This window comes from Anopheles moucheti, chromosome 2 (genome assembly GCF_943734755.1).
Source record: "Anopheles moucheti chromosome 2, idAnoMoucSN_F20_07, whole genome shotgun sequence".
NCBI classification, from domain to species: domain Eukaryota; kingdom Metazoa; phylum Arthropoda; class Insecta; order Diptera; family Culicidae; genus Anopheles; species Anopheles moucheti.
The window spans coordinates 54,500,957-54,526,091 of NC_069140.1; the positions used below are offsets into that span (position 1 = coordinate 54,500,957).

The 25,135-nt window shown below is 41.7% G+C and overlaps 2 protein-coding genes across 2 annotated transcripts; both read left to right on the forward strand.

Moving 5' to 3' along the window:
• The first annotated feature begins 502 nt into the window (after window positions 1–502).
• Window positions 503–23,089, forward strand: LOC128298685 (serine/threonine-protein phosphatase 2A 55 kDa regulatory subunit B alpha isoform). Its single transcript, XM_053034457.1, has 7 exons — window positions 503–668; window positions 1,743–2,305; window positions 8,149–8,372; window positions 8,938–9,243; window positions 17,977–18,128; window positions 18,747–19,556; window positions 19,630–23,089. The coding sequence occupies exons 3-7, from the start codon at window positions 8,366–8,368 to the stop codon at window positions 19,996–19,998; spliced, it is 1,644 nt and encodes a 547-aa protein (XP_052890417.1). The 5' UTR covers window positions 503–668; window positions 1,743–2,305; window positions 8,149–8,365; the 3' UTR covers window positions 19,999–23,089.
• A 734-nt stretch (window positions 23,090–23,823) lies between these two features.
• Window positions 23,824–25,135, forward strand: LOC128298357 (allantoicase-like). The gene is made up of 2 exons (XM_053034107.1): window positions 23,824–23,913; window positions 23,987–25,135. The coding sequence occupies exons 1-2, from the start codon at window positions 23,824–23,826 to the stop codon at window positions 25,082–25,084; spliced, it is 1,188 nt and encodes a 395-aa protein (XP_052890067.1). The 3' UTR covers window positions 25,085–25,135.

Sequence of the window (25,135 nt, forward strand, 5' to 3'; positions counted from 1 at the left end):
TCCCACGATGTCAGTCAACAACAATCGTGCGTCTCCATCGGTGTTCGGGGCAACTTCGGATGCATGTTACCGCTCCCGCTCGAAGGCCCCCCGATGGCGCCCTGTACCCTAGTTCCCTGGCGTTTCCGCTTCCTGTCTTACCTATATGCATGTATTTGCGTGCTTGGTGTGCGTAGGGTTCCGTGTAAAGTGTTCGGTGCGACGCAACGAGATGGAGAAGATACTCGCGGATCCTCTTCACGAGTCCGCCATCGCACATGGCCAAACTGTGCACGCGTGTTACTTTTTTTAGTGTTATCTTTTCCACATTCACACATACACACATATTCTCTCTCTCGCTCTCTCTATCTATCTTTCTCTCGCTATCTTTTTCTCTGAACGTTGCTGGCTACGGTGAGCATTCAAACACACTGTTCAGTGAATCGTTCACCTCGCCGATTGGGTTAGTCGGACGGATTTGTCGGTTGGATGATTGCGTTCAGTCGCGTGGTACTTCATTGCGTCGAACAGCGTCGAGTTGCTCGAACCTTTGATCGCTGTTCGCCGTAGGTAAAACCAAGAGTGTTGTTGTTCGAAAAGCGCCCGGTGTGTAGGTGGGTGGTGGAATAAACGTCGATCGCGATCATCCGCTCGATGCAGCCGATGCTGTGCGGTGATAGGTGAAGAATGTGCGTTTGCGTGCGCTGTATCCCTTATGTGTGCGTGGTGGGGGGATGTTATTGTTAGCACAGTCACATGGTTTTGTGGCACCGTCCTACTTCTGGAAGTGACAAGGACAAGGAGACATGATGTTATGGATAAAAATAAGCAGTATCTTCGTCGCGATCCTCGGTCAGATGTCGGGTGTGATCTTCTATCTGGACGCTGGGACATGCCAGAGAGCGAAAAATAAAAACAACAACACACTCCAAATAGAGCAAGTGCACCCGTTGTGTGGAAGTGTTCCTGAGCAAGCTTACAGCACAGAGGCAATGTCGCTTCTTTCGTTTGTATTAAAATTGTTTTGTGGCACTTTAGGCTGCCTTTCCTCACCTTCATTGTTCGCTTCATTCGGGCGCGTAAAAAGAATCATCTCAATTCAGATCCAAACAGATCCATAATTCGTCCTCCCATCCAACAACGGATGGCTACGTATCGGACTGATGAAAGAAAGGGAGTCGTGCTTTCTAGGTACATTTTGTTATGCTCTCGGGTACTTCCATTGTGAAGAAGGTGCTTATCTTTAGCTTATTTTGTTTTCACTCCTATCTCTTCTGTCCTCTGGCAGTCTATGAGCTTCAGCGAATAATCAGCTTGACCAAGTTCCGGTTGAGAATACAAAACACACCCATCGCAGTTTCAAGTATCTTTCGTCCATGATTCGTGGCTGTTTTTACCTTATGCTTGGGGGGTTTCTCAGTTAGTACGATAGTGATAATTATATTGCATTCACAAATTACGTCCCTGTTCAACAATCCTGCGTCTTACGTGCGTTCCTTGCGTTGTGAAATAATTTCCTGTTCAAAATGGATAAAACCACAGGATGCCAGTGCTAGTGGAAGATTGGTCGCGTTTGTTTGTGAATCTTTTGTAACTTTAATTATCGTTCGTGTGCTGTTGTGTCATTGAAAGCGATAAGAAGCGTAGATGGTAGTTTAAAAGTTTGCTGAACTCCACTGCAACGAAACAATGAGTCAGAGCATTTCGTTCATCGCAGTGATTGCAGTGTTTAGTGATGTGAACCAAATAAATTTATTTTACAGGTTATAGTAAAACGTTGTTTATACCTAGAAAATTAACCAGCAGTGCCAACAAATTCTACATACATTGATAGCATCTGAGCAACATTGAAGTTATTGATATCTGTTACAAACTATTATCAGTGCAGTGCAATTTTCGAGATATCACCGCTGTTGCTGTACTGGTTTGGTGGTATAAAACCTGATAAGGTTAGGTGCCCGTTTAACGGAACTGGAGAACGCACCAGGAAGTGCACGAACGAGAGTTTGGCCGGGCATCATAGCGCCATATTGTCGACTATTTGTGGCGATCTTGCTGTGGATGCCTAACCGAACGACCCCACGGTCGGTCGTTGGGGAACCCCTACCGAATTCGATTTACGCCATCAAAAGCCGGTGGAAAGGTGCCTCAATAATTGCCTCAAAGTCAATCGTTTCACCTTAAACCCCCATCCCGGCAAGGGGCGAAGGTCAATACAACCGTACCGGAAGTGCAGTGTAGAGCGTTGTGAATCGTTGTGAACAAACCGAAACGTTTGTTGCTGCCAAACAGAAGGCTTACGGTGAATGCACACCAAAAACGAAAGGTAAGAGGGTCCCCATTTTGGTTCAGCCTTGACCGTTTGCCACGAAAGCATTTCTACTTTGGTGTTGTTGTGACGAAAACTGTAGAAACGATTATTAATTACGAATCGTACAAAACCCGATGAAATATCTGATTATCAATGTAATTAACGCTTGTCCAGTCCAAGCGGATGCTTCCTTGGTGGCATGAATTCTGTGTGACGGTGTGGTGTAAATTTCTCACTTGCTTTGGAAGCGCTAATTAGCAGCTTTCCGCTGTCTGATGCGATAGCATTCTCGGGGGCCTTTGTAAATATCCGGCAGCAGAATCGGCCACAACCGTTTTGAGTAGTGTTGTGCTTAATAAATCTGTTGAGAAGAATCACTCATATGAATCTGTAGCGAATCAAATCAGGAGTCGAATATCAAAAAGATCAAAATAATTCATGAACACTTAAGATTCCCGATATTGAGGATTCTTGAATCATTGGGGATTCCAGAATCTTTGCTCTATTGCAGATTTGTTCATTCAAATTCATTCAGATTCATGAATCTAATTCATGAACAGATTCATTCAGATTTATGATTCATAATCAGATCGAAGTGTGGACATTGCGATATTTTGTGCTTTTTGATGAAAAACTAATCTGAGCGGGCGATGGTTTCGTCTTTACAAGACCACACGGTGTCTTGATTCGCGCACAATCACAACTCTATTTTGGTGTAACGACATACTCGACCTACATACACGTGTGGCAAACAAGCATCCGGACCCGTAAGAAGAACTTTACCACGATCTAAGATTCCAATCAGATTTAGGGAGGCCAATAATCAGGCTGCTTAAATTAAACTTATTTTACACAACCGGCACTAAATTAATGCCATAAATGATCTCATTTAAAGCTCGCATTGCCCACAAACGCGGCTACTGGCTACCGAACGCAACTGATCGCAATAGTTATCTCCCATTGCTTCTCTCTCTTTACCCGGCCTGTACAGAAATACTGTGCATGGTATGCGCACGACCATAAATCAAATCGGTCTGACCCAGGGCAGTAAGATAAAAACCAACTGTTCGACTACAGTTGCGAACATTCGTGCCATCATCCGCCGGTCGCTGATTGGGCGAACGATCTCGTGCGTGCAGGTTGCACGTAGAGGACACAGAACGCCACCGATGTGTGGTGCGCCGTGAGCAGGGGGTCCTTTGAAATGACGGTATGCTCACGATCATGTGCACATAGCCGCACCGCCGTAGAGAGCCTTCGAACCGTATCGATCGTGTCGTGGCATCAGATCTATCCGTCGAGGTTATGGCCACCGGGTAGGGCATACTGGTTCGCCCGACGGTCTGACCGCCCGACGACCGGTCTCTGCCATGTTTGGTCATATTGCACTCCTCCACCCCACAGCGCCTTCGATAGCAGACAGTGTCGGTCACTCGCGTTACCGACTTGCCTTCCTTTCCATTGGCATCGAGTACGATTGGGGCGAAGGTTGTCGTCGCAGCGGCATGCGTACTCCACCGACCTACCTTTCAAACGCCGTCTTCTTTTCTTACTCTTTTCTCTCTTTCTCTATCTCTCTCTCTCTTTCTTTATCCTTTTCTCTTTCTTTCTCTATTTCTTTTTCGCTTTCTCGTTCTTTAGTTTCTTCTCTATTTAAAATCTGTTGCGAAGTATATGCTCTCACAAAGTTTTAATACGCTATTTCAAACTGCTGTGCCTGTTTTGATGCACAAGAAGAACTTTCCTTTTTATTTCGGCTTCTGATGCGTTGATGCACCATACATCACTAACTCTACCTGTGGCATGTGGGTTGATTTGGGCTTAGTTGATGGTTAAATTGTTCAGGAAATAGAAGTGCTATTACCATACCGCACCTAATCACAGTCGAGTTCCACACGATATGTACACAAACAAAACCGTGTCACGATTAACGCTTATGCGACATTAATTAGCCCTAGCAAAAGAAGAGTTAAAAAGAATACGGCCGCGGTAGAGGTGTGAGAAATGGATTGGTCTTGAAATCTGATTAGCAGTACGTCTACGATGGCCCTCCGTCGGCCTGCGAACGAACTGCTCGTGAATAATCGATCGATCGATCAAAGTTTATCCATCAATTCGAAGCTTCGCACAAATCCACAACCTATTGCCACCGGCTTCCAATTGGTGATGGTGTATATTTATTTTCTCGCTTGCCGGACACGCATTCCGTCTGTTCGGTGGCCTTGGGCTGGCGAAGGAAAACAGTAACAACAGCAACAAGACAATGTCGACCATGATAACGTTCGGGCACTGAAAATGGCGATGATGACGGTGATGATCTAGCGTGTGTGTGTTTTGGGGAGACGCTGAGACAGTTTTCGGGAAATGGGGCGGATCGCTTAACGGGCTACCCGGCGTTGGCGTTGACGGGACGGGCCACTACGGGAAAAAACAAATCTTCACTCCGGGGTTTTGTTTGCACGTGCGTAAATTACACTTAACGAAGATATTTATGGTACGTAACGCACCATGTGTGTTTTAGACCATCATCCCGCCGTTATTCCCTATTCGGGTTGGGTGTTTTTGTGCGTGCATGTTTTGTGGCGGCTCATCGTGATGGAGTCGAAAGTTTGTTTAAGCAGTTAATGTAGACACTGTCTTAGCCCCAGTGCAACAACCACGGTCACACTATTGTAACTGTGACCAAGGCAAATGCGTTAATGATACTCGCCTCATTTCATATAATGCGCAAAGGAGGTTTTAAGATCACTTAACCGAACAAATGAGTATATACGACGTTTTGTGCTTATCGGTATGAGTTTAAATCTATTTTCGTTGATTGTTTCATGTGTTGGAACCTGATGGCGTCCATACGTATAATCATTATCTACAGTCTAAATTCTATGTCACGGGCTAATCGATTTAGAATTGTCTTTTCGTTGTTGATGGTTGATGGAAGTTCCACTTTTATTGCTATTTTGCTTTGTGGATACTGTAAATTGACACATTTATTGTTCAATCAAAAAGAACGCTTGCAACACGTTCGGTGACGATGGATACAGCAATGAAACACTTCAATGTACGCGGCATGGCGCAAGACATGTCGTACAGGCGCTAAACAAACTGACTAACTGCGCGGCAGATGGTCGTCGATTGCTTGGCTTGCACATCTATAAAACGCGCACTCGTACCGGACATGGGTGGCGCAATAGTTGAGCGTATATGTGCCTACATTCGTACAAGCTCATTCCATTATAAAGATCATGTCGGAGGCATAATCACCTCAAGATCATTCCGCAAGATTAGGATTCGATCGTCTGACGATGGTGGAAGCGAGAACGCAATGTAGCTGGGTGGATTACGCTAATCGTACGATAGCAATCAGAAACCACCCGCTATAACACCACCCTGCATCTTAGTTCCAGCTACCGGAACTATTAGGGCTCAATCAATTATTACGTAACGCAAAAATTGACAATGTTAACCGTCTTCCTCTCTATTGTAACGAAACGTGACGCTGGAAGCTACTACTCCCTTTTAATTACGTAACATTTCGTTGGCCTTCCCCACTCCCCTTGTTTAAGACGAGTAGAGAGAATTTTTTTCTTTAATAATTCATTCTATTGCATCGTATATCGACAAGTGGAAAAGTAACCAAAATGACCTGACAAAATATACTATTCACGCCAGATTGACCGGTTGATCGATGCTAATAATTTGCAACGATTTTACAAGGAACTTCCCTGCATAAACATCGTTTGTTTTCAGCCAGTCCATATCTTTCATGAACATAATTGGCATAAAAAGCATGGGTCAAGGTAACTAAACCCAGACCAGGACCTTGATGTGTAAATCATTTCCAAGAGGACACTTAATAGGAATATTTCGGATTCGCTGATTTTCAACCATGAAAATCTTACTGTACATAGTACCCGTCAAATCGATGTCTTCCATTGAGAGCCAAACATCGTGCGCGAACGAATTTATTTGTCAGCACTATCTGCTATTCTTTCTTTTTTTCATTTTTTTCGTCTTCTGTCAGCCTGACACAGAGTTATTGTCTTACCTTTTTTCGGATAAAACACGGATTCAAAAGTTGTACACTGACAATTGAATAATTATATTTGTTGTTATTCATGTTTTAGTGACTACATTTTTGTCATTAACCACGCAATGCAAAATCAGAAAATTCGAGTGTTAGTAAAAAGTTGTTTTTTGTTGGTAAAACACAGTAAAAATAAGGGGCTTGATAAGCATTGTGCGTCTCGGCACCATTAAAATCAACTAGCAGAGCTGGGTATGCTTACTTCAAACACCGATCATGATACCAAATGTTCTCTCTTTCTCTCTTTCTGTCTCTCTCTCTCTCTCTCTCTCTCTCTCTCTCTTTCTCTATCTCTCTCACTCTCTTTTTTTAGTAATGATCTACTAGGTCATGCCCGCCATTTATAGATTACAAGACTTATTTTATTACTTTACGGGATTTTGGTCCGGTCCGTTCGTGTGAAGACCGGCTACCATGATGTCACTAAGCAACCCCCATGCTGCACGTCGTTGTCAAAATCAAAATATAGTTGTCGAAAATCGATCAATGTTCCAAAAATGGGCATTCGAGCACTAAATGAAAGATGAAAACTGAAGTTTTATGGGATAACGAAGGCAATCTTTTAAGAATTTTTAATACTAATTTAGGCGTATATCAATACATGGGTTCCGAATCGCGCGAGGATTCGAAAACTGGTAAAAGCTCTTCAAGCTCAATACTTATTTTATGAGTCGACATGCGACAATAGATGTAAACCGGATTCCACCACCTGAATAAAAAAAAAATCTTTGTAACAAATCATGGCGCAGCGCTTCCCCCTATCAGCGTTACGTAATAAATGGATGTTCCCTTGTATAGGGGCGCACCAGTAATGTCTTTCGTTAGTGTACTTTTGTTGCAGTTTTACACTACGCTGGTTGAACTACAAGAGGAGCTCACGTGAGCAATGGTCTGAATGGAATGGCACAACAACCTAAACGGTCAACCATTGCTAGGGACGCCAGAAAAACATAGGCGGAACAAACAAATGGGGAAAATGTTGGCGATGACTTCACTGCGTAAATCTCAGCCGAAATGGCCTTTTCCTTGCTTATTTTGATAAAATTTCGCTGTTTTCGAACATGTCACACGGGACGTGCTACAGCAACAAACATCAATGTTTAGAAGAATTGATAGCATTGGTTCTTCGTGCTGTTTGTTCTAAGCATTTTACAATGTTTGACATTTTAAGCTTGTTCTTTTTAGGTTAAGGACCTAGTGGCTTACCGTTGATATACGGTGGACCACTAGACTTACTTATAACACGTGTCCGCGTGTCTAGCGACTCACTCATTAATACGAGGGAACGTAATTAGAATAGGATTTCGTACCGCACATGTCGTGTGAAGCGGTCTATCGAGTGGTTCTTGTGCAGAAATGTACAATACACTGCTTCATGTGAGCTAATCACACTCAAATGAGAAAAGGTAGCTGGCAGAATTCCAGTCATTAAAACAAACCAACCAGAATGTATATGAAACCCTATTCTAGTTTTTGGCCACCTACTGGTGCCCGGGTTCGCCAAATAGAGTTAATCGTCCTATGGAACTACTGTTAAAACCATTGAAGATAAAAAAATTATAATGAAAATTTAAAATATTTCATAAACCATAACTTTATATTCTTCGTAGCAATACAGGCAATTGCCGATAGCTGAAGAAAGTTAAAACTTGAATATTAATACTGTCAGAGAATTGTTTGTGATAGATATTTTACTCTAATGGCACGACATGAATTTGCATTCCCAGTCAGAAAACATTGCTTATCTGTCCTATCATTTTGCTTCTCGTTATAGCGTCCTTGACATCATCTCGGGATAACGGCACAACGGAAACTGATGCCTAGTGCTATCAATTTTCAAAGAACGCGTTGGTCACTTCAGTAAGATAGCGTTCCGCCAGTTTTTGATTTTTGCGTTGCTTCTGCTTCATGCTTCACACAAACCGGCAACGTCAGCATCCCCGACATCTTCCTTGTGACCGTCTGTAGCACCGACGGCTTCCAATCGATCGATGAAGTGTAAGTATTATAGTGCAATATGATTGAGCCTCTAAGCTTCTAAGCTTGTAAGTAGAAAATGGTGCTACATTGCCCGAAAATGGTTCTCCCTGCCTTGTTCCTAACGTACGATTCATGGTCGCGTTAAAAGAGAGATAGATCACCCTAGCAGCCGAGAGGTGTTTATAGAAATCGTAAACAACTTCCAAGTGTGTGCAACAGCAAGTGTGTCGCTGTCTGCCACGCAAAGTGACACGGTAAAATTTTATTACACGCGGCAATTGTTATTCGCATAGATAACGGGGAATGGGCATGGAGTGCGCTGCACGATTCCAACGATGGGAAGCTCTTATCGCTCTGGAATCGTTTGTTATCTTTTTCAATTATTTCACCTCATAGTACAATACTGAGACACGCACAGACCAGGAGAAGTAGAACTGAAAACAGCTCTAATGTCGGTAGGATTGATTTTGAGATAAACGAACCGTGGGCTCATTTTTACATTGCCTGTTGTGTGATTAGCCTCCTGCAGTGAAATTCTCACCAATTGCTTACAATTTCTCGTGCTTAATTCTTTTTCGTGCAGCTAAAGTGCAGACGAGCTTTAGACAGAATGCGTCATCAATCGGGCGATGGGGACGATCGACAACGAACCCGGTAACCATTCCAGGCAGTACGGCCAGCGGAACGGCTGAGGGATACAGCTACACGTTGACCAGCAGTCCGAGTCCTCCAAATAGTCCTCCCATCAATATGCCACCGCCAATACCACCTCGACCTGTGATACGACAGTCCAGCTTCACGAAGATAGGATACATGATCAATACGGCCGTCAACGGAACTAAAAAACAATTCAGCAGTGGTAGTAGCAACAGCAGCAGTAGCAACAGTGGTAAGTAGTGCCATTTAAATATTGGGTGCCACATTCGGGCCTGAGTTGGAAAGCTTTCGTTGTTGACTGTTATCCTTAGTTTGCCTATTCTGACCTCAACTTATGCTCAGAGGAAGCGTTCAAATATGATTGCATACCAGTCCTGTCGAGATTGGAGTTGGTCTCAGTTTCTTCTAGATTCTAAATAAATTACTTCCAAAGTGTTTCAACGATTCCAATGTGCTTTCAAATGATCCCATGAAAAAGTCACTAAAAGTGTGTGTTATGATGGAGATTCGAATTTCACTACTGGTGTATTTTTCAACTTTTAAAATATCTTTTCTGTACTGCAATAATCACATGGCCGGGAACACCCAAGATAAAGTGTTTAAGTGGAAGATTAAACATATCTTCACCAATGTGAATTTTATCTTAACTTAAGTTACCTATATCTATAGGCAATACGGCCTGTCCGTGCTGTATGAACTGTACTGTATGGTTGTTTACTCTGAATTTAGTTTAAAACATTTGCAGCCTTCAATACTGAATTTACTCCTTTATTTAATATTATTTATTTATCATCAAAAACAGCAAAACGGTTGTAAAATTAATTACAGCATTAAAATTCGACTGAAGAGCCCAAATATGCCATAGTGAGAAAAAACTGATCGATTGTCGGAACAGTGAGAATAAACTGCTCGACTATGGGGAAAAGAGCACAGTGGGCGATCCTACGCAAAATATTGCTGCTTGGAAATATTTTGTTTTCAAACAGCCAGAAGTTGTGGAAATCCACAGTAAGTCCTATTAATCTTTTGCTTTGACTATTCTGAAAAATAGATAAATTTATGAATCAAGCTTTGTATATTAGTAAAATGTAAGTAAAACTATTCTTTCGATAAAAGTACATAGGATAAGTACCCATATAGCCATTCTACGACCACAGAGTCTGATTAGGGTCGTAGAATTTTCATTTGTTCTACACTACGACTTTGTGGTCGTAAAAGCAGATTGGTTCGAAATCGTGCTATTTTATATCATGCCAACAGAGAATAAATGGGAATAAAAAAAGAAACTTTTCAAATGACAGGAAAACTTTCAATATTTAACTGTTTCGTTGTTAAAAGTTTTCACAAATTTCGTTCAATTGAAATACAACGAAAAATGCTTTGTCAAGTTTCGCATTGCCATTTGACATTCCAACGCGTGCTCAACTCATATGAATTGATAGAGATTTGGAGAGGTTTAATTTGGATTTATTTGTGGTTTGTGTTTGTGTGAATTAAATTAAAGTGAAATGTCAAAAGAAAACTACGCGCAAAACTTAAAAAAAGTGGTGTTTTGTACCGACGAAAGCGACTTCTGGACGAACTGAGAAACGAAGATACTGCTCATACTGCCGCAGAGCTACCATTTGACCAAACTGATGATGGTTTGTTTTATTGTTTATTATTTAGAGCTTTGGGTAAAATTTAACAGTAATTCATTCTTCGTTTAAGGTGTAGTGAAACCAGGTTGTGACACAGCAGAAGAGCTTGTTGGCGATGCATCGTTCATCGATGAGGAGGAAGATAACGCTGTTCCTAGTGTCTCCGGCAGCTCTAGTGATGATGAATGTGAGACTGACGAAGAGGTCATTGATTTGGCGAATTTCATGTTGATTTGTATTGACTGTCATCACAAACTCGACGAAGAAATAATAAAGAACGAATATATTTCAACGAAGGATTTTAACGGTTGAATTATTTCATTTAAACTTTTGCAAGAAATGAAACTGCGTTGGAAATTTCACGACAAAAATGAAATATTTCAATTTTATGGTTCATATGCTATAATTATGGCCCGTTTTATATATTTCACGGAGTCTTATAATTGCTGCTGTAAGTAATGCTTTAAGACCGCTATACGACCGTCCTATATCGGTCTTAGAAGGGTCGGATATCGGGTTTTGGCTAACTGGGTAAACATATTTGTGTGAAATTCGTCCTTCCATATTTGTCTTCAACAAATTATGTATTGGTTGGAGGATCTTTAGTTTAATACATAACGAATTGCGAAATTACTTCAAACCTGCATTACCTGCCACTCCTCCTCAGACAATTGAATGGCAAAACACTGCAAAACTCCATACGGGTTAAAATGTCGACCTGAACTTACTTATTGTTGAACAATGGGTTATTCGACTAGCAAGGAAATATTTAATTAAAAGGACGAGCTTTCTTATTACTATTGTTAAAATTATGTACTGTGTTGAAAATTATACGCCGTTCGAATGAGCCAATTTGCGGGCCTTCATTCCCGGTTCACGCACGCATAGTGCCAGCCGTTGATTGCTCATCCCTGACTCGAATGTCAATTGGGAACGCGCGATTTTTGACAGCTGTACCTGGTCACTTCTTCCTCTTGTCAGCATATATGTTGGTTGTCGCTATATACGCGTTTTCGCTCGATATTTTATGTAGAATTAATTCTACGCAGTACAACGAAACGCATCGAAAGTGGCCGTGTCACGAGATTTAGTTGGTCGCGAAAAAAACCGTGCAGTGACGGATGTTTAGTAGGTTTTCTTGTGCTTTTCTTCCACACACTGTTCAGCAGCTGAGCTTGTGTGTGCGCCCCCGTGCGTGCGTGCGTGTGTGTGTGTGTGTGTGTGTTTGCAACCGTGTGCAATGGTGGCCGTGCAAACTTCTCGCAGGGAAAAAGAACGCTATTGAGAGTGTCGGTTTTTTCCGTACGAATACCACGCATCCGAATGACGGTGTGCTCTATTCCGGTCTCGTGTAGTGTGTGAGAAGCAAGTTTTCCCAAAAGCACTACATTAATTTGTAGCCCGATTTACCCCAACAAGACAGCCAGTGATCGATTTTGGCAAATACCGCATTGGTAAAGGAAAAGCGGCAGCACCTCTGATACCTTGCGACGTTGTCAATGTGTATGATTCGCATACACTGGTCTCTAGTAAAGACCGTTTCGAAGTGGTGGTGATTTGACAAGTGGCGACATTCGTATCCTGCACACTCCCAATCCTAGCTTATCGTAAGCGGGTACGCATTGGAACGATCGAAAGTTGCATTCGTCCGTACACAGCAAGATAACCATCGTTTGCTTAGATGATTAGAACGGACAGGGAATTGATAAACGTGTGTACAGTTGCTGGTGTTGTTGGTATTATTGCTTGTCCTCTTCTCCTTACGCCCGTTTCAATCTAATCATGCGATGGATCCAGAAGTTCTGTTCCTGCGAGAGATGTGCGCTTTTAGTAGTGGTGAATTTTAGGCCGAAGACGAAGCAAATGTATTGTCGCGAAACGCGTGAATGTGTTTGAGAATTGTTCAAGAAACATTTCACTTTTTCGCGAGAAGATTGGCTGACGGCATTTCTACATTGCGTGTTGTAACCAGGGTCGGTGGGTGGTTCCGTACATTCGTTGGGTGGTCAAGCAAATTTTAACCATACTCGGAAGCGGTTCGACCTTGTAGTAAGTTGGTACGGTGTGTAGAAGAAGAAAAGTGAGCTGTCACACTCACTTCCCCTCCCGCTGGCTTATCGCGGCGAGTGCTTTACGGAGCTTCTGGGTAGACATTTAGACAGTGCAGTGGTGTGGTGTGGTGTATGCTTCTGGTTTTCTTATACCATGTGGTCATTCATTCATGAGCCACACAATGTATAGAAATTGGTGAAATATGCATGCACGTAGCTTTATTAAGAAGAAAAGTGATGTTGTAACAGACGCAATGCGTGGTGTACGAGACGTACACACAAGTGTAAAGTGATTCAAACATTTCTTACTACGTTTTTCATTTTGATTTTCCATTTTCCCCCTTATCATCAGATTACTGGTTAGTTGTGTTCTCCCGTTTGTATTTCCGAAGTGAATAAAACATAAGTGCGTAATATTATTGGTTTACAGCAACGTTCAATCTCGAGATTTTTGCATTCTTCAGCGCACGGCTGTGAGACTCCGATTTGCCGAAGTGGCAAATTTCCATCTCGAAACAGATTGCTCCTCCGGTTGTTGCAAACGGTGTCGATTGTTCTGATCATCAAATCATTCTCGTGAGGAGAGCTCTAGTGCCGCAGCATCAGAAGAAATCGAATAGAAAAGGAAAATTAACTTCCCGCTGATCCTGTTGAAAGAACCAAACGCAGTGAAAACAGTCCGTTCTTGTATGAAGTCTCTCTCCGGTAGAGGTTGCGACTGGATTTGACATGGCCGGTGAGTGTATACCTTCGGGCTGTGATTTGTGATACATGGGCAGGGATATGAAATGCGGCTGGAAGTGGTGTTAGCATCTTTAGCATTCCATCGAACATAGATAACCAAAATACATTTGCGATAGAGCCTCTTTGACCTTTGGCCCTTGTGACAACAAATGAATCCTAACCTCACTTTCAGGACTTCGATTGCAATGTTCCTACTGTGTCGCTGTGTTAGTCATAACTGCGTTCGTTATTTCAGCGCACAATTCTTTGACGTTCCGTGCTCTTCCTCGGGAGGAACAGATTTGTGGAAGAAGTCTGTACGCGATACACTCCGTACACGGCATACATTATCGGAACCGTAGGAAGGGTGGCCCTTCCTTACCAAGTGGTTTCTCCATGAGGCAAAACGGCGGTGTTGCAGAAACATTAATGTTGCTATCACGAAGAGACCGAAATAGGCGTGTAAGTGAGCAAGCGAGGGGCATTAGAAGGAAGATGTTTGCACGCTCTCAGTGTGCGTTAGTTTCTGCAAAATAAAAGGAATAAGAAAACGGATTCGCGCGCTGCGCTGTCAGTGTGTGCGTGATAGACGATGTGTTCTCGTGTACAATACACTTTTGCTAACTGAGACCGTGACGTAGGACAGGGTTCGTCAACACGTGGTAGGTCGGGATGTTGATTAATGAGAACAAAAAAAAACAGCACCGGCAAAAGCGATGCATATGAAATATTTACGCATAAAAAGTATTTATTCAAAGCTTTCTTTTTTATATATGAACAATATTGCATACAAATTTGGAATGCGGTTATTGTAGTGCCACTATTTAAAATATAGTAATTTTGATACTTTATACTAAAATAAACCAGCTTTGCATAATATTCAAAATTTTTATTTTATAACATTGAAAGGAATAGATAGGAAGCAATGGTTATTCACACCTTTAATTGTGATTTGTACGGTCATTCTAATTTATGTTTCGTTTTTAAAAAACACATCTTCCTGTTACACATATTTATAGAACCACTTTAACCTTATGAGATTGAACTAGTTTTTAATTACAAGGATGCTTTTGAAATAATTGAAACATGTTCTTTGATTAAAAAATCAAGTTAAAATGTGTGCAACTGGTTTATCACAGTATTTACTTAAATTCTTAGAAAACACTTTGAGCTGTTTAGAGCAACATTGATTCATATGAATTTGAGCCTCCTTACCATAATATAATTGTACAAAACTAGCTTCCAAATGTGTTCCAGGTAAAACTGTATTTGTTAATAATTTATTTTTTTTTCGAAACGTTATACTCTAGAACACTGTATACTTCTTTTTTTTTTAACATATATACAATCTCTGTACTTAAACACATGTCTCATGACATGTGCTTAAATACTTCCATGGGATATTCCGTAATGGTTGGATTTTTTTTCAGTGTAATTTAGTAACAAAAAAAGACAACTGAAACTGATACAATAGAACATATAGGGCGGTAGGATGAATTTTAAAATTGACTCACTCAATTTGGAATTAAACAATACTAAGTGGGATTTGGTTGTTACAAGATTTGATTGGCTGTTTATCAATGCACATTTAAGCCATACACACTCTACAATAGTTAAACAGTGTGGGCATCCTTGGCCTTGTGCTGCATTGTATTCTAGGATAACGTAGTTTCTTCACGCAAAAAATTAGGTTGATTCTCTTTGGCTTTGGCAACAGTTCAATGTCGTGTGTCGTTTTGTACAATTAAAATACCAACATTGAGGCAGATGATACCATAAGCTAGAAAGCATAAGCTTTCAGAACGTATTTGTCACATAATCCAGGTACCGGGCTGTATCATTCTGGACAGATTCATAAAGGACATAGTATTTACCTCTATTCTCTCTATTCATCTCTAAAGAATGGATCATAATTCATTCGAACATTATAAAAATCTGATTATTAAAATAGCCTTTCTTGTTGTTTTCCCTAATAATTTTTGTTTGCAATTTTAGCATGGTTTAACCTGGTTCAACCTTGCCAGCAAAATAGTTTGTTTTGGCATTTGTCGAGCAGCAAAGCTTTAAATTCTTTTTCTTTTCTAATCCTTTTTCCATAGACTTAGCATAATTTAAGAAGAAGGTACTTGGCTTGCCATTTCTATGGAGAAGTGAAAACGGATAAGTCTGGAAACGTCAAAACAAATACAAAATAAAACTGGCTTAGAGTATAACTCCGGCCATTAGTAGTTAGGACATGATTTCTTGCATAATGTTACTCACATAGGAACCTTGATTGGTTAATATGAATTAGCATTAATCGGTATGTAATAAATTTCATACATTTTTTTCTTTTCTTGTTGTAGTTCAAAATAATACAGATTGAAAAATGCTAGCAAAAAGGATCATCAAAGCATAAATCTGTAACAAAAAAGGTAGAGGCGAAAATTGGTGCTTCTCACTCGCTTGGTGACGGAACACGAATAAGTATCCGTGAATGAGCAGAAAAATCGATATAAAATGCACAAAACCTCAGCGTTTAAGTGACGCTCGAATAATACATCCATTAGGTTTTTGTTCTCTTTTGATTGTTTCCTAAGATTTTTTTTATAATGCCCCTTTACCTGTGTGCTACTTACGAGATCTGCCTTACGGACAAACGGTCATGTCCAATAATACAATATTACATTAATTTAAAACGATGTACTTGTCTTGAAGGGAACCGATTTTTGTGCCAAAGTGCACTTGAGAGCAAGGAAAATCTGTGAACTCCGGATTGACTCCGGATCCACATCCTTTTGTTGGTTGAGCATTCTCCTTGTGTCGCCCAGCTAGGTGACATTAATTTCCAATCGATGTCATCCCATTTTATCCATTATGCACACAGTAAATTGTCACCTTCCGGCGTAGGGAAGTGGAAGTGTGGCTTCGGTTCGACGAGATAATTTAGTGTGTTAGATGGCTCAAAGTTGGCTGGTTGGATGGCAAAGGTATGAGAATAGAAACAGGAAATTCGGAAAATGTTTTTCGATTTCTTTAGTCACAAGTCATCCAGCTTGCGCCGTGATGCTGCCGCATGTACACAAAACCTTGTGCTGGATTTGGGAGTACCTGTACATTTTCATAGCTATTTCTAGACCGAATCCTAACCGAATGATAAGGAAATTTTGGTTACTCAGTATTATGCTTAATGGAAGCAATCTAATCTCATGCCTACAGCCACAACACTTTGTTTGCTGTTCGATTATTTATTTTATCCGAAAAGGTGTTTATGCTATCCCCATTAAATGGTTATTATGCGAAGCACTGATGAACTCATCCGTGTGAAAAACGTCCGTCGTGTCATGTATGTGGCATCTGCCTTTAGACATCACAATTTCAACATTAATGGTGTGATAGTAGTATAGTGCTAAATGATTCTTTTCAATTCTTCCTCTTTAAATAATTTCTTTTAAAAAATAATTTGAATAATATGAATCTTCAGCGAGGAGTCATCAATAACAAATCATGCATTGACTCTAATATTCATGAATTCTCAAAGGTTCGTTAATCCTCTTGCATTAATCATAAGGTCAATGCTGGCCTGTACTTGGGTTATTGCGGCTGTATAAAAGTTCGTAAGCTAAAACATCAAAAATAGGTTTTGTATTCTTGAATCTTATGGGTTTTATGAACCAATAAGGATTCATTAACCTATGGAGAATCGTGAATTAAAGAGCATAAGTTGAAGTTTTATTGGTGCAACACAGAATGGATAGAACGAATACACTATATTGCAACACGCAAAGGAAAATGACAATCGCGCCATTCGATACCGGAATACTAACAATGGATTTTGTAAAGTTAGATATTTATTCGCTCGCACAATAAAGTGTTTGCTCAAAGTTAATATCATAAATTGGAAAAATATTAACTTAACGAATAACATTACAACTATTCGCTCTTGATGCCACCACTTTTTATCAGTCACTAAACTGTGCAGGGCTAGTATTTTATTTGGCAAGTTGTTGAAATAAAGTAAATACCTAGCTTTATTTGTTTATTTGTTGTTGAGCCTTCTATCACTATTAGCAAATACAAAGATTAAGTGTACTTGTGTACACGCTTTACCTTTTTCGGTTCCTTCTTTTGTATGAAATCTATTGCAAAACTTCAATGAATTCATTTTTCGTGCCATATCTGTCGTGATAATTCGATGGCGATCAAACAAAAACTTCATGCCCAGACCAGCTGTGGCTTTAGGTTACGAGGTGTTGCAATCAATCGTTTTATTGCGCGGACAAATGATTACATTGCAGATAACGCCTAAAACATCAAAACATGCATACGCTTTGTGTTGCAAAACAAAAAAAAATAATAAAACAGATAAAAGCCTGATTAAAACGTACGCAGGAACATTGATTTTGCAATAATCCGTCGGTGATCTTTTGTAAAAAAAGCCTAGTTCAGGGGAAACGATCAACGATGTTAATTATTTTCGCAACTTTATTATTTTGCTCCTCAACTCACGTACATAGATTACTAACTATAACTTGTGTTATCTTTCATCCCACACACTCGGACACACTCTAGGTAATGGCGAAACATCGTGGTGCTTTTCACAGATAAAGGGTGCCCTGGATGATGATGTTACCGAAGCCGACATCATTTCCTGCGTCGAGTTTAATCATGATGGTGAACTTTTGGCCACCGGTGACAAAGGAGGAAGGGTTGTTATATTTCAGGTAAGAAAACTCCCTCGCAACGTGACAACGCGAGATCAAATAAATGCTTACTAAAATGTTTAGCTGGTTAATTCCTTTGGAGTCATGGTTCCGCGACGGGACGGGATATTGTTCTCACATGATCCATCGACGCACTTGAATCAGGATTCGAAAGTACTCCAGCTTGGCGACCCGACTGCAAACGGTTTTTTTTGTTGTTGCACTGGTTGATTTATGCTAGTGGGGACTGTTTAACTTGGTACAATTTTACGTAATAAACAAGCTGACATGATGCCGAACCGGTCATGTTTCCTTTTCGCTACCATAATTGTAGTGAGTTCAATGTTTTGATAGAAGCTTTGCGTGATATTTGCCCTCAGGGTACTCAGCGGTTGGATATTTAACCTAGATTGTGCGATGCATACGAATCGGCTTGTTTTGCACCCTTTTGTGTTGTAAAATATTCAACAAAAGATCATTCCTTCTGTTTGTCATTGTTACGTGGGTTATGAGCTGAAATGCTAGTGCAAAGTTAGTTTCAAATGTTGAATTGTTTCTTGAGCCATGATTAATTTTGCAATGGTGCCGTCAAGCTTGACACGTTTAATATTTTTTTTGCATTCTGTTTCTCCTCCCCAGAGGGACCCGTCTTCGAAGGCATCCACACCGCGGCGCGGTGAATACAACGTGTATTCCACCTTCCAATCGCACGAGCCAGAGTTCGATTACTTAAAGTCGCTCGAGATCGAGGAGAAGATCAATAAAATAAGATGGCTGAAACGAAAGAATCAGTCCCATTTTCTGCTTTCGACCAACGACAAAACGATCAAGTTGTGGAAGGTGTCCGAGCGCGATAAGCGTGTGGAGGGTTACAACACGCGAGAGGACAATGGTAGCATCCGCGATCCTGCCTCGATCAATACGCTGCGGGTTCCGTCGATCAAACCGATGGATCTGATGGTTGAAGCGTCGCCACGTCGTATTTTTGCGAACGCGCATACCTACCACATTAACTCGATCTCGGTGAATTCGGATCAGGAAACGTACCTATCGGCAGACGATCTGCGGATTAACCTGTGGCATCTAGAAATTACCGACCAGAGTTTCAACATTGTCGACATAAAGCCGGCTAATATGGAGGAGCTGACGGAAGTGATCACCGCGGCCGAGTTCCATCCGACAGAATGCAACGTGTTCGTTTACTCGAGCAGCAAGGGTACAATTAGGTTATGTGATATGCGCTCTTCGGCGTTATGCGACCGGCATGCAAAGCTGTTCGAGGAGCCGGAAGATGTGGATATAACGAATAAAAGCTTTTTCCGCGAAATCATCAGTTCGATTAGCGATGTGAAGCTGAGCAATTCCGGGCGCTACATGATCTCGCGGGACTATCTGAGTATTAAGGTGTGGGATTTGCACATGGAAACGAGACCTATTGAAACGTATCCGGTAAGTGGCGCAAAACCCGGAATCGATGGGACGTCGATTTCTTCTAATTCCTTACCGTTTCCATTTTTGGCAGGTTCATGAATACCTCCGTACGAAGCTGTGCTCGCTGTACGAGAACGATTGTATCTTCGACAAGTTCGAATGTTGCTGGAACGGCAACGATTCGGCAATTATGACCGGCAGTTACAACAACTTCTTCCGCATCTTTGACCGAAACACGAGTAAGGACGTAACGCTGGAAGCGTCCCGCGACATTATCAAACCGAAGACAGTGTTGAAGCCGCGCAAAGTCTGCACCGGTGGCAAGCGGAAAAAGGACGAAATCAGCGTTGATTGTTTGGCCTTCAACAAGCGGATTCTTCACACTGCTTGGCATCCGCTCGAAAACATCATCGCCGTGGCCGCAACCAATAATTTATTCATATTTCAGGATAAGTTTTAGCCAATAGTAATAATAGTAGTGAGGATAATTAAATATTATTCTAATTGTAATGATTATTATTATTATTATTATTGATAGAGTTTCCTGGGCAAAGGCAGAGCAAAAGAACTGTAGGGGGAAATGGGGGTTATGTGAAAGGGATGAGACGGCAATATTTTGGCATACTCTGTAAAGCGGTTGGGAAAATGCAAACGAATTGATAGAAATAGTGTTTTCGAAACATGAAAATTTACACGTTTGTTTCGCGGGACACCATAGAAAGGGGAGCTGCAGGAGGAAGAAAACAATCAAATGGTTTGGGGAAAACCGTCTTTGTTGTAGCTTGTCGAATAATTGGGCGTAGTAGTGGATGGTAAATCTTTCACTGAAAGAGCGTGTAAAGCGGAAGTGGTGGCCACATAAGAGGTAGCTAGGATAGACGATGTACGATGATCCGGTTGCATTGCACTGCATGTTATTGAAGCACATGAAGGTGAAACAGCTTTACACACAGTTCATATTCTGCGCGAAAAGACAAACAAGCCGGTGTTGTGCGCTGATGTGCGATCTGTTGCGATAGATTTGTCGTGCAAATTTTGTCCCATTCAATTCAGGTGGCATTAATGGTGTTAATGAATAATCGGATCCTTCCTTATTGTTTTGCATTTTTTTTGTTTGCTGTTAAGTAACAACTGTTTTGGTTTGCCTAACGCCTTTCTCCCCCCGGCCTAGTAGTAGTCCCAGGAAACGCATGAACAAGAGCAATCCGATCGTTATCCCCGCCCCAACAATAGAATCATGAGTGTTGTTGGCTTGCAAGACGGCACTATACAACAGAACAATAACTACTAAAACGCCATGCATGTGTTTGAGTGTGCGGGAATGTCGTGTGAATATGCCGATAAGGATGAGTGCGTAGAATGAGCGTGAGCGCGATGTATTTTGAGTGCGATATTGTTGTGCGATCGGGATGAATTGTGCGTGCGTGGAATATGATGTGAGTGTGAAAAGGAATGTACATCGTTAATTCTAGATTCTAGTGAAATAAACCAGTTAGGCCGGTGTTTTGGGTAAAGGATTCTAGCAACGGATTGAAAACAGTGTAAAAAAAAAAACGAACCCCCCGTGTGGTGTACGTGACGGGTATCCGGTTACAGCCAGGACGATAAGCAACTGGAAGAATTTTGCACATAGCAGTAGGGAGAGAAGGGTATCAGGAATAAAACGTCAATCTTGAGAAGGAGATTCTACGGGATATTGTAAATCAATCCTTATTTGATTAATTTCGAAATTACTGATTGATGGATTTTTATTCACTTGCGAATCGTTGCCTATCACCATCATCATCATTTCGCGATCCATGCTATCATTAGAGAGAATTACAAAACCATAAGAATTACGGACATAATGACGCATGAAGATTCACGAGATCGTGCACCGGACACATCGGACAAAACGTAATCAACGCATCAAAAGGTTTAATTAAGAAAAGGCTAAGCAAAATATCAGCATACTTCGCAGCTCAATAATGGTTAAAAACGACAGTACCTTTTCTGTGTTGATTTAGCATAAAGCGAGTGTATGTATGTATGTATGTATATGGATTGAGGGTTACGCGCGCGTATTGAATCAACATTATTCGATAACCTGCTTTCAACTTTCACTCATTTTTTAATTTGCGAAATGCAATATGGTTTTTTTGGAAAATTGTGCAAAAGAGGTGCTGTGTGACTGAAATCACCTCCCTCTCTCATCAACACTTTACTCCCACACACGGTCTCGGCTATTCCAATTGCACTTTTTGCAGCCAACTACAGCGAGATTATGAACGACCATTATTGGCCATAGTAAGTTCGGTTAATGATGCCACAGTTCGATAAAGCTTTACGCATGAGGGATGTATAACACTTAACACATTTGTATCGTTTATTCTGTTTTGCATTTAAGCGAATAAGGCTGAAGCTTAGGAAAAAGCAAAATGAAGGAGGAAATGATCAGTAATAAACGACAGCAGCAAATCGAAAACAAAACACTCACCGCACTTAATGACGATGCATTAAAAACAAACTAAAGCTAGCGAGAGAAAGATGGACAAAATTTAAATATTAAGCTAAGCGGAAGTGTAACCAGCAGAAGCGATATGCGTTGCGACAGCACAAGGCATGGAATATAATGGAAGGTTGCTGTAAAAGGGGTGTGCGCTAGATCACATGCAATTGGAATAACTGTGCGAGACAGAAGAGTGTGTGCTAATTTGGAAAGGGTTGTGTAAGCACGATCGGTGTTGTCGATCGTGTCATATGAATTCCGTTTATTGGTTTGGCGGGGGGCAGTTAGAAGAAGTTTACACAAAGTAAGAAGGCAATCAGGTGTGAAAACGCATTATGCTACATCCTGCAAAAGATACGTACGTGGTTATGTGTAGTGTAGCGTTTTAAAAACAATTCCTTTGCGTTAGTGTTTTTTTTTTAAACTTATTCTCTATATTAGGTTAAACTTTTATCCCACTTACGTTGTTGCTGCCTTTGTTCCGACTTGTTTTATTATATTAGAGCTTTTGTTCGTTTGTTCCAGAAGCATTTGTGCAAGTTGCTCGGTATCGCAGAAGATCGGGTATCGCAGAACACACACTCCTTCGCCGCCTTTGCATCTGGGTGAAAAGACAAACGGCAGGCGGCAACCACGAATGGTTTATTGATTGAATGGAAATGCGGGGACAGAATTGCTTGTATATGATGGCATGTGATACTCGTGTTTACTTCGTCTTGTACGATCGCAAAAGACTATAGACAACAATATAGGAAGGTTGAGCTGGATGATGATAGTGGGAGTGGGTAAGAATAGCGCAGGAACAAAGATGAAAAAACACAAAAGGGGTAACGAACGACGAAAGGGGGTGGTGTGATCAATGGAAATGCTTGCAAAGATATGGCATAGTGGCAGAGTGGTAAACAAGCATATACACAAACACAAACACACACAGCATTTTGGCGCAGAGACAAGGAAGGAAACGGGGGAATGGTTTATGAAATCCAGGAAACGAAGCAGCATAAGCGAAGCAGCAAGAGAAACAACAAAAATCAAATGAAATAAAACAATGAAATAAACCACAACAAGCAACAACGTGTGTCGATACCGAAATGGACAACAACCACGACATTAACGAAGTATTGAGAAGATTCAAAATAGTTGTGCAATTATCAAGTAGCCTGCCGTTGTCAAGTAAGTAACCTGCCGTTTTGTGCGCTTGCATCGTAATTGTTTACAAGAGAATGACCAAAAATAAGGCGCACAAGACGGACATGGTCAAATTGGACAAATATTTTCGATTAATCATTTACTGTTTTGTTGTTGTTGTTTTCAGTCTTATCATTGGACGTTTTTGCAGTGGTATGGGCCAGCGCAGTTGTACAAATAACGAGAGGGGCCTACTACATGGGAGGCCCCATGCTACTAGATCACAATAATCACGAACCGCTGCCATTGTATGCTCATTGGATGTTTGATGGTATGATGTACTGCGGAGTCGACAGCCACCGGTAAGGCCTTACCTTATCTCAAATGGGACGCTGTGTGTATATAAGCAAATTCTAATTCCAACAAGAACGTAGATAGACGTTAATATGCGCTTCCAACAGCCAGACAGGAGCGATAATTGTGTGATGCGTTTGCGCTCATGTGTTGCAATTTTTATATGTAATAGTTCCAATCGTACGTTATTCGTGGAAGGTAGATATTAACCGTTTTTAGTGCATCTTTCGCTTCGAGCTTAACGCTGGTGTGGTTTAGCACAGTGTGAATGAACGAGTGCTGTCATAGTGGGTACTGTTTATCTGGCGTCGGAACATGCAAGCCTCGGAAAACATACAAGCACTACCACCTGCCGAGGAGCAGCAGCCGGTATTTACCGAGCTGTGTGAAGTGGCATCAATTGGAGTAAGAAGAGTTCCTGTTTGTGTCATGAATCCTTTTCGCATTTCAAGACATTGTTCGCTGTTTCGTTTTTCAGAGCAATGGATCTATTCTCTTCGCTACGGACGATTGGTTTGCTCCGGCGGAATGGATGCTAAAGGATTCGGAGCCTGTATGTCGCCCAGACGAGTACACACCGTACGGGAAATGGATGGACGGTTGGGAAACGCGACGCAAACGCATTCCCGGGCACGATTGGTGCATTGTCGAGCTTGGTGCCCCGACACAGATTGCTGGTTTTATGATTGACACGGCACATTTCACCGGCAACTATGTGCCACGTGTGTCCATCCAGGGTGGTACGCTGGACGAAACGACCAAGCGTATGCTGCAGTCTTCCATTCCTCGCCAGCTGCAATGCGATGGCGACGCAAACATCGGTACCGGGCGAACAATGGAAGAACTGGGAATGATGGAGCTGATCGGAACAGATCACTGGGATGTGTTGTTGTCGCGCACGGAGCTAAAGCCGGGCTACGAGCAAACACGCCGACAGCATTTCATCGTTCCGAAAGGAAAACAGTCACTAGTCGTTAGCCATTTACGTGTTAATATATTTCCGGATGGTGGGATCGCACGTTTGCGTGTCTACGGTACGGTGAGAATAAACGTGAGCGACAGTTTGTCTGCGAAGAAACCGATCGACATGATCGCCATGCTGAATGGTGGCCGTTGCACTGGATACTCCAACGCTCATTATGGTCATCCGCGTAATTTGATTAAACCCAGCACCGGTATCAACATGGGCGATGGTTGGGAGACGGCACGTCGCCTTGATCGACCACCTGTTTTGCGGGTGGACGGTGCGGGAATTCTGCAGGTTCCCGGGAGCGAATGGGCCATATTTGAACTGGGTGCCCCTGATGGATGCTGGGTGGAGCGCATATGTATCGACACGAAGCATTTCAAGGGGAACTTTCCGGATAATGTCAGGGTAGAATATGCCTGCAAGGGTAAGCAGGATTTGTGGATGCCGTTGATGGAAAGGAAAAAGTTAGGAGCTGATCGGTTGCACGAGTTTAGTGCCACAGATTTGCTGCCTCAAGAGAAAGCTGCCTCGTTCGTACGCATCACCATTGCACCGGATGGGGGACTTTCGCGAGTTCGCATTTTTGGAACGATAGCAAGAGCATAGCAAAAAGTTTTCCTACGCAAATTCGTTGATCGATGCTTCAGGAAGAATGTT